This window comes from Natrix helvetica (assembly GCF_964273705.1).
Source record: "Natrix helvetica genome assembly, chromosome: 7".
Taxonomy (NCBI): Eukaryota; Metazoa; Chordata; class Lepidosauria; order Squamata; family Natricidae; genus Natrix; species Natrix helvetica.
In genome coordinates this window covers 45,674,936-45,684,962 of record NC_138558.1, presented here as the reverse complement: position 1 = coordinate 45,684,962, position 10,027 = coordinate 45,674,936, and the positions used below count along the sequence as shown (strand labels likewise).

The 10,027-nt window shown below is 36.8% G+C and overlaps 1 protein-coding gene across 1 annotated transcript; it reads left to right on the top strand.

The window, feature by feature from the left end:
* The first annotated feature begins 2,966 nt into the window (after window positions 1-2,966).
* On the top strand, window positions 2,967-9,063 carry CDKN2AIP (CDKN2A interacting protein). The gene is made up of 3 exons (XM_081959380.1): window positions 2,967-3,465; window positions 5,191-5,318; window positions 5,782-9,063. Exons 1-3 carry the CDS (start codon window positions 3,188-3,190, stop codon window positions 6,771-6,773), a joined length of 1,398 nt encoding a protein of 465 aa, XP_081815506.1. The 5' UTR covers window positions 2,967-3,187; the 3' UTR covers window positions 6,774-9,063.
* Window positions 9,064-10,027: the final 964 nt, after the last annotated feature.

Sequence of the window (10,027 nt, the reverse complement as noted above, 5' to 3'; positions counted from 1 at the left end):
GCCAGACTCTGTTTCTTGGCTATGACAAGGGCTTTTTATGATTGCTTGGCTGCTGTGTTTCATTTTAATATTTTGCATATTTTATTTGTTTGAATGTTATGAGTCACCCAGAGATGTATCTGAAATGGATAGCTGTTAAGGTGACCAACTTTGTTACAATGAAAAGGAGGACAAATAAATTGGGGAAAAAATATCGTAAATAAAAGAAATATTTTATTCATTGCAACAATAATACACTAAAATATGATATATGCATAATAAAAACATTTGTAACATTTTATATTGTAATTATGCTTACATGCCTGTTAATTATTATTTAAATGAGTACTTTTCCATTGAATTAATATTTTTTGTCAATGTATCATCTTCTAACAATATATTGGAAATATTTGAACAAGAAATATCCTTCATACTGAATTTTACGGCAAGTGCTGCAGCTAGAGCATCAACATTCAATCTCAATCTCAGTCTACTGCGTGTGTATGTGCCGTGTCGTGTTTCGGTAAGAAGTAAACAAAGCCACTTGCACGCGACGCCTCCCATGCGGAGCGCATGCGTCTCATAATCGCATCTTATACTGCACTATACCAAGCCTTGACGAATTGTCATGTCAAATACAAATACGTCACATAACGCGCAACAGATTAGTCTTCAAATATCGAAAAGGAGGACATGTAGGACACTTTTCGAGGGAGGACAAAACTTACAAAAGAAGGACTGTCCTCCCTAAAGGAGGACGGTTGGTCACCTTAATAGCTGTATAAATAAAATCAAATAAAATTTAAGTTTGCAAAACACCTGGATCTTAAAATCATTGGCCAGGCTGGTCAGCCAAGTCTAGCTGAGATGATAGAGGCAACATCTTTTGAGGTGATTTGAGACGGATTTAAGCCTGTCAATCCTGAAAAAAAATGAACAATATTCTCTGTGTGATTTAAGTCTGTGGTCTTTTGATTACATCACTGTTGTCCTTGGTTGGTAAAAGCCTTAAAGAGATGTCAGTGGCAAGGTACAAGCAGTGATTAATGCATCTTTAGGCAAGAAGAAGATGGTGATGCACTGCCAATTTATGAAGTCAGCCTTTGATAGTTATTTTGAATACTTGTTTCAAACACACCTAGGATTAATGCCGGCAAGATAGAATGACTGATTAATTCATCTGTAACTCTGTGGGATTGTGTCCTACAAGATGCAGCTGGCTTGTAATCTGGGATTTTTCTTGGACTCAGAGGTCTGTCTAGAACAGCAGCTGGAGGCCATGGCAAAGAAGGCTTTTGCACAATTTTGACAGGTGTAGTAACCATTTCTGAATCAGGAGACACTGCTGGATTGCCACATTGTCATTTTAGATTTGGATTACTGCAACTCATCTTACATGAAACCATTCCTATGGAACATTCAGAGGTTGCAAATGATTTAGAATATGGTGGCACAAATAGTTATGGGTTTGCCCAGGCTTATCTTGGAGTTGGGATCCCTTTACTAGGGAAGCTGCACTAGCTGCTTAACTTCAAGGTTAAATTTAAGATGCTATTCTTCTAAAGTCCTATGTAGCTCAGTATCTGACTGTCCCCAAGTACACTTGTTCCAAGTGGAATGCCTACCTCGTGAGATCAGAAAGATAATTAAGGTTCCTGCTGCCAAAGCAAGATTATCAACACAAATCCAAACACTGAGTTTTCTGAGTGATAGCTCTCATTCTCTGTTAATAGTGTTTCCCTGAATTTAAGGACCGCCCTGTCACTACAATGTTTCTGTTGGCATTGGAAGATTTGGCTCTGTCAGGAAATGGTTGGCATAAGTTGGAAAGTTGAATTGGGAGCAGGTTCAATAGACTACTGGAACTGAGAGAGTTTATTGTTGGAATTATTTTAACCCTATTACTGAATGTAGAAACATAAATCGCTCAGAATCTTGTGAACGGACTGGCATACAAGCCTTAGATAATTTTTTTTTTTTAATGTCAGAAATGCTCGTTATAAATAAGAGTATCTTGGAAATAAAGCCATTGTATTGTAGCTTGAATGGGAGTTAGAAAAGCATATTTAGAACCAACAACTGCATTTCCTGCTGAGTGTGTTATTCATATTAAAGGATCTCCATCAGCTGTCTTCCAAGCCTCTACTTGAGTATATTCTGAGGAGATAACTATTTTCATACTTTCCCCTCCCTAATCATCCTTGTTATCTTTTGCTGCTCCTGTTTAAGTATCTCAAAATCTTAAAGTTGCCTGTAATTTTAGGTTCTTTTTGCTCAAGTCTGCAAAGAAGAAAAAAACATTCTTGGTTGGATTGTTCCAGTAAAGTCCCATTCCTACCACCAAGATTCCTATCGCCCATCTCCTCCCACTTATGACTGCATGACTGTAACTTTTTGCTTGTATCCTTTTGATTTATATTGATATTGTTTCCCGATTGCTCATTTGTACCTTATGACTATCATTAAGTGCTGTATCTTATGATTCTTGACAAATGCATCTTGTCTTTTTATGTACACTGAGAGCATATGCACCAAGGAAAAATTCCTTGTGTGCCTAATCACACTTGGCAATAATGAATCCCATTCCATCCCCATCCCAATTCATTCTATTCTATTCTAAGACGACATGGGATCAAAACGACACCTTAAGACAGGGGTGTCCAAACTTGGGAACTTTAAGACTTGTGGACTTCAACTCCCAGAATTCCCCAGCCAGCCTGGGGAATTCTGGGAGTTGAAGTCCACAAGTCTTAAAGTTTCCAAGTTTGGACACCCCTGCCTTAAGAAAACCTTTTACTCAACAGACTTTCAGCAAAAAGGGACTGAAGGGAAACTCAAACGACTTGTGGACCCAAGAGACTTTGACCATTTACTTGACACTACCACCAGCGAAGCAACTGTTCCTCGGAAAGAACATCGAGTCGGGAGGAACGATGGGAAGGGCAGAAAGTTTCATAAACAGGAAGCGGCGGGCCGCGCGGAAATGAGGTCATAAATAGGTAGCCGGAACTTGCCTATGATAATTCGGCAGCTTCTGATTTGATCACCTCCGGGGGGAGGGGTATGTTGAGTGGTCTTCGCGCTACCGACGGTTTAAACGGGAAGCCAGTTCCTTCGCGTCGCGGTAACGTAGGCCGGAAGTAAATACTCCTGGTTCGGAGAGCGAGCTGCCAGCTGCCGGTTGTTAAGAGAAACTTCCCTGCGGCCCATGGCCGAAGGGGAAGCCGCCCCGGTAGCGGGGCCCGCCGCGGCGTCTAGCCAAGGGAACGAGAAAGCGGGAGAAGCGAGCGATGCCGGCGTGGACTGGGTAGAAAAGTTGCGCGACGAGTGTGAGCCCGAGCAGCACTGGCAGTACCGGCGGGAGTTCTTGATTCGCAATGCGGAGGGCCTGCCCGTGACCCGAAAGGACGACGCCGACCGCGCGGAGCTCCGTCGCCTGGTCTCTTTCTCCAGGGTGTGGGCCAACCACGTCTTCCTGGGTTGTCGGTAAGTTGGTTGCGGAAATATTTTGGGGGGAAGAATTACAAAATTTAATGCGCTTTCAAGAAACGGTGTATTTTAGTATAGTAAAAGTAGTGGAGGAAGAAGATTGATAGGATTTTTTAGGTTTTTTTAAAAAAATGTTTTAAATCCCATCTTCAGTATTTTTTATAAATAACACAAGGAAGTAAACATACCAAATACTCCTCCCTCCTCCTGTTTTCGCCATAATAAGCCTGTAAGGCAGAGGTCTCCAAACTTGCCATGTTTGAAGACCTCTGCTATAAGGTTTGGCTGGAGAGAGAGAATGGCCCAAGGTTACCCAGCCAGCTTTCACGGGTAAAGCCGGATTAGAGCTACCAGCCTCCTCATTTCTAGCCTGATGCCTTAACCAACTGGCTCTCTGTTTTAAACGTAGATCTCTGCCCAATACAAATGCTTCCACGGCTGTCCAATTTGCAGAGATAATGTTTACCATATGAGATTTGCTCTTGGGGAGGAAGTGGGTGGGATTGGAAGATTGCTTTGAAGTCTCCCACATTTTGAAAATTTGCAAGAGGGTCATTTTTTATTCTACTTTTTCTTACAAACACTGTTTGTAACAGTCACAGTAGTAAATGTGGAAATCCTAAGGAGTCTTCTATCTTTTGTGCAATGCATCTAATTATTACAGCTGCTACTATGATAAAGCACAATGTCTTTATTTGGTATAACTGACCTCTGCAGAATATAATGATTATAATACATTGCAATTCTTGGGTAATTTCCCAAATAAATTTCCTGTTTACTATTTTTCCTCTATGCCCAGATTTAGAGGATTGAAGGAAAAGTGTTGCTGTAATACATATGAGGCCCCTACAATTAAACTATCCCCACTGACTTGAGGATTGCATTTTTCTTTTCACTTAAATGCTTGGTTCTTGCTTTCAGTCTGTTGGTGTTACTTTTGATAAGTCATCCTAAATGTTTTCTGTTCACATAATAGAAATCTTAACTATAGCACAATCTTTGAATCAACAATGACTAGAAATCCTTGTAGTAGCTTGTCTAATACCTCCACTGTACTCTCTTGGAGTGAGCCTAATACAGGTAGTCCTCGACTTCCAACAGTTCATTTAGTGACTGTTGAAAATCACAATGACATTGAAAAATGTGACTTGACCTTTTTTCATAGTTACAATCTTTGCAGCATCCCCATGATCATGTGATCAAAATTCAACTGACTCATATTTATGACTGTTGCTGTGTCCTGAGGTCATGTGATCACCTTTTGTGACCTGACAAGCAAAGTCAGTGGGGAAGCCACATTCACTTAACAACTGAGTTATTAACTTATCAGCTGCAGGGATTCACTTAACAACTGTGGCAAGAAAGGTCATAAAATGGGGCAAAACTCACTTAAATGTCTCACTTAACAGAAATGTTGGACTCAATTGTGAACGTAAATCGAAGGCTACCTGTATGTTTTATTAGCCTAAGTACCTAGACTTGATATTTGTTTTTGTTTTTTAAATCAAGGCTTTGAGCTTTTATTTATTATGCTTTATATTAAATTTAACAATTGTACATCACCTTGAAATTCTAAACAGAATGATGTTTTAAGTAGCTTAACTAAATAGTTTAACATGCACCAACCCCAATGCTTGTGCTTTAGAAGCCATTGATGCGCTAAATGTCATGAATATAGAATCCATTTTCCTCAAAGTGCTAATTTCTATCTTTCCTGCTTAGATATTCTCCGCAAGTGATGGAAAAGGTGATGGACATGGCGGTAGGCATTACAGTGACCAATGCTCCAACCCACACTCTGAGAGATGAACTGGTTGCCAAGGTGAAACGAGGCATATCCAGTAGCAATGGTTAGCAGATCATAGCTGGCAAATACACATAGGAATATATTTAACCAAATACATGTTAGCTTATTTGTTAAAATTGTTAATACTTCAGAAATTATTTAATTACTGCTGTTATAATTCTTAAAACTTTTAAAGTTTGTAAGGTGATTTTTTTTAAGTTGGTGATGTTAACTAGCATTAAATAGTTACAATTCATAGTTCAGTTTGCCTTTTTACCCCCCCCCCCAAAAAAAAACCCCAAAATGGAAAAGCTCCAGCTTTTTTTATCCAAATTATAAATTTATGGGACACGTTATTTGTCTTTTGTATTAAATATCAACTTTTTGCAAAATTTAATTCATTAGAGTTATGGTTAAGGTTAAAGTAAGTAGATACTTTGGTTCTAATTCTCTTGGTAGTGTTTTGTGGAAATAAGGATACTTGTATTTACTCAGAATTACATACATAATTTGTTTCTGCTTTCCAGAAGGTCCTTGCAAGAAGCAGGCTACTGGTGCTGACAAACCGCTTGAAGTTAATAATGAAAAGTCCACAAAGGCAGAGCTGAGGGTGGAAACAGATAAGGAATCGCTAAAAAACTTAGAAAAAGAGATATCAACAACCCCAGAGAAGACTCAGTCTTTGCCTACAGCAGCTTCAGCCTTGACCCAAAAGGTAGAACCTACAACAGCTTCAACCGTATCTCAGAAGACAAAATCTGCTTTACCTTCAAAATTGACTCCCAACGTAACACCTGCAGCAGCTTCAACTGTGACTCAGAAGATTGCTCCTGCAGCATCTTTAACTGGAGGAAGAACAGAAAGCAAAGCTTCTAATTATGAATCTACACCAGCTAATAAGCACAAATCTGAAAATGTCTTACAATCTGAAAAGAAAGTTGGCTTGGAAAGTACAACAGTATTAGCTTCAAAAAGTAGTACCCATACAAGTGTAGCCTCTGTTAAAGTGCCCTGCAAATTGTTGACGCATGAAGATGCAAAAGAAAAGCAGCCGTTTTTCAATAGACTCTACAAAGCTGTTGCTTGGAAGTTAGTTGCTGCTGGAGGATTTAGTCCAAGTGTCAACCATGTAGAACTCTTAAACTCATCCATTCAGTCTGTCAAGGCAACATTAGATGTTGAATTCGTTCCACTGAAAGAGCTTGCAGATTTACCTCAAAATAAAAGCTCTCAGGAAAGCATAGTTTGTGAACTGAGATGCAAATCTGTGTATTTGGGTACTGGCTGCGGGAAAAGTAAGGAGAATGCCAAAGCAGTTGCTTCAAGGGAAGCACTGAAACTATTCCTCAAGAAGAAAGTTATTGTGAAATTATGTAAAAGGAAATACAAAGGAAGAGAAATTGAAGATTTGGTGCTTCTTGATGATGAATCCAAACCATTAAATTTACCTCCTGCTCTACGAAATCCTCAAGAAATACTGCATAACAGTGAATCTGTTACGGCCTATACTAGCAAATGATGTTTTATCACAAATCACTGAGTTATCTTTGTACAGTAAAGGAGAGTCCCAGATATTTTTTATTTCTTGGTTCTTTTTTGCAGAATAAATACCATTATTGTTCTTTTCACTCTGTAGTAAATGTAAATAATTCTTTAAAGATGTAAAGTGTGCAGAGGTTTGCCTTAAAATTTAGCACACTATTGTGCTGTTTTATTTGCTAAATAGTCTACTGAACTTATATTTTTTAACTAATCAAGGTACAGTTTGCTGGTCAATGCAGTCTCATTTTGTAAGTCTTACAATTTGGTAACAGTAATGTTCATTTTTGAACCCTGATCCTTTATAAAGAGTTAATAAAATACGCAAACAACAGCCATTGTACCTAGATGGTAAAATGTTATTTAAAAATAGAAATATTTAATCACATGCTTCATGTGTTGGTTATACTGTTCACATGCCTGTTTAAAAAGCAAACTATTGATTTGGATTGTTTTAATTAAGTAGTATTTAAATTTTAATTCAAAGAAGTATATGCTGGTCCTTTTTTAATATCAAAGTTACAAATTGTCATTAAATCTTTAATTTTCTTATTTTACTAAGGTTCCTCAAAGCGAATTTAATACCCAAATTTGTGAAAAAAATCTCACATTCACTTTTTCAAATAAATATAGCTTTCTATACTAAGCAAATTTTTATGTCTAATAATTTAGGGGGAAATTCTTGCATTTTATGTAATGTACTGTTTTGACAGCACTTTTAATTATCTCAATCCTTTTTTATAACCTTGATATTTGCTTTTAAAAACTTAAATCTTGTGCTGTAAATGAACAAGTTCAACAAATAGGTGCTAGTTTTATTAAAACATCTGCATTGCGTTCTAATCTTATGTCTGTAATTTCAAATATGTTTTCTAGGATTTAACAGATAAAACTTGTTGCACTAATTTACTGTGCAAGAGTAAAAACTCTGCAGTGCTGTTTTTTCTCAAAGTTACGTCTGGCAGTGCTGTTTTTTCTAAATAGAGCTCTATATTGTTTTCTCTGCAATGTTGGCTTGTACTAGAGTCATTACATTTCAAGCATATCTCTATAAATTAAAATCAAATACCACTTTCATTGTGCAACAGCTACTGAAAAATAGAGCAATCATACTGACCCAGGCTGTGATTCAATAATTCACAAGCATTTATCAGAGCTTTTTATTTGTCTCCTGATCCAGTTAGAAGCTGTTGATATAATTTGACATGTTTTAAAAGTAGTTAGCACTAAGAATTGGTTTTAGGAATGTATTTTTGCAATGGTTGCGGATCCTCTGTATGACCTGTGCTACCATTCTTTTAAAACAGTTTAAAGTTTAATACTTTAAATATTAAATTTATGAATTGAATTATGGCTTCTCTGAGTTTTAGTCATTGATTTGGTGATTTTCAGAGATTTGATTTAAGTGAGAGTGTTTCTCAATGGCCACTTTCAGATTTGTGGAGCAGCTCCCAAATTTTAGCAAAGGCTAGGCTGGCAGAGGATTCTGGGTTTTGAAGTTCATAAATCTAGAAGTTGCCACAGTTTAGAAACTATTATTTAAATTCAATATATTTTTAAAGCACTCTTTTTGCAAGTGTATTCTATTTGGTTTTAAGGAATTTATTTTGGGAGGTTCTGAATGATCTATAAATATCTTTTGACAAAAACAAGACTTCCATCAGTAGTTGTCCCTAACATTGAGAATTTTCTTAAAAGTAATCTAAGGAATAGCTAGCCTTTAGTGATTTGAACATCGGGGCCAGGATATAAATGTTGACAAAAATAATATATTATCATTTCATGTTTTAAATGAAACAAGTAGAAATTACAGCAAAGTATTGCTTGAACTGCTAATATAATGCAGTTTATCTGACCTCTAGAAACCTGTGCCCCTGGAAACCTTTCCAGAGAATTTGGGTATGTGTGTGTCAGAAGCAGTAAAAATGAGAGGAAGATGGGAGCTACTAGCGAAAGAAAGGACTGGAATAGTCTTCTTTATTAAGATTTAATGTTAAGATTCCATTTTGGCAATTTCTTGCTGTCAGTAAACTTTTTGGACATCCACATTGTTTAGAAGGATTTGTGATCCTTTGGAAAGGTTTAGAGGAGGAGAGGAAAACCCTTCAATGAACTTTGTTTAACTTCGTAATCCAAAGCAGTATTTTAATAGTCTTTTCAAATCAAATTAAAATAACTATTGTGTAAGAATACTAGAAAAGAGATGATTGTGATTTTTTTAAAGTGGCGTCCAGTGTAAATTACCTTAAATAAAGGCATTTTCTATTGTTTGGCTCCTGTTCAGATTTAAACAAATGTTTAAGAAATTATAATATTTATGAGCTCATAAGCCAGATAGAGATACCATTTGCTCTGGATTAGTGCTATTTTGTGGTATTTTTCTGCTAAAAGACTTGTATATCATTCTGACTTATATTTGACTAGGAGTGGGGATGCTCTCAGTCAGGGAAGCCCAGTGCTTCACTTCAGACTAGTCCCTATCTCTGTTTAAACTAACCCATTTAATGATGTAGACAAACATTGGAGAATGGTATGCTATAAATACTGCCTTCAGTGCCTGAATGAAGTACTTATGTAGGTGTACTACCTTGAAATCGGATATAACATTGAATCGGAGTAAAACGAAAAACAGTGCCTTTAGTGGAAAGTACTTCAGATTGTACCTATGTTTTGCTACAAATGTATACTTTTGTTCCCATTGTTACATTTGTTTATATGAAAATGGGTTGTTAATGAATGCAAGGAATAGTCATGGAACTGGTAATTTTTAACGAAATGTTTCCTTGTGTTAAGAGGTTTTGTGACAGGCATGCTAGCTGAAAACATATCAACTAAATAAATAAATGGGTAAAAGTAGTAGACTATAGTACACTATATTTTAAGACCCCTTAATAGCTGGCTTCATATATTGAGTTCAACTAACATCATTTGCCTCATTTTGGCTTTATGTGTTGTGCAAATTGAGCAATTGTGGTTTGTAAACAAGGATGGACATGTATGGATCAGGTCAATTTGAGCTTTTTCAATGGAGCAAACCATGGCTTCATTTCCACTTTTATGTTCTTATCTCAACAAAATATACATGCAAAAGTATACCATTAATAGATGATGCATTGAAGATACCTGTATTATGGTAATACTGTATCCATATAGGATTTGTGATATAGGATTTATTTCATACATCCATGAAAAGAGAATTGCTGATCATCTACTCTCCCTCTTTGCTCATTGTAG

Coding starts and splice junctions, on each gene's coding strand:
- CDKN2AIP (XM_081959380.1), top strand. CDS start 3,188: ATGGCCGAAGGGGAAGCCGCCCCGGTAGCGGGGCCCGCCGCGGCGTCT. Junction 3,466..5,190: donor CACGTCTTCCTGGGTTGTCG/GTAAGTTGGTTG, acceptor TTTCCTGCTTAG/ATATTCTCCGCAAGTGATGG. Junction 5,319..5,781: donor AGGCATATCCAGTAGCAATG/GTTAGCAGATCA, acceptor TCTGCTTTCCAG/AAGGTCCTTGCAAGAAGCAG.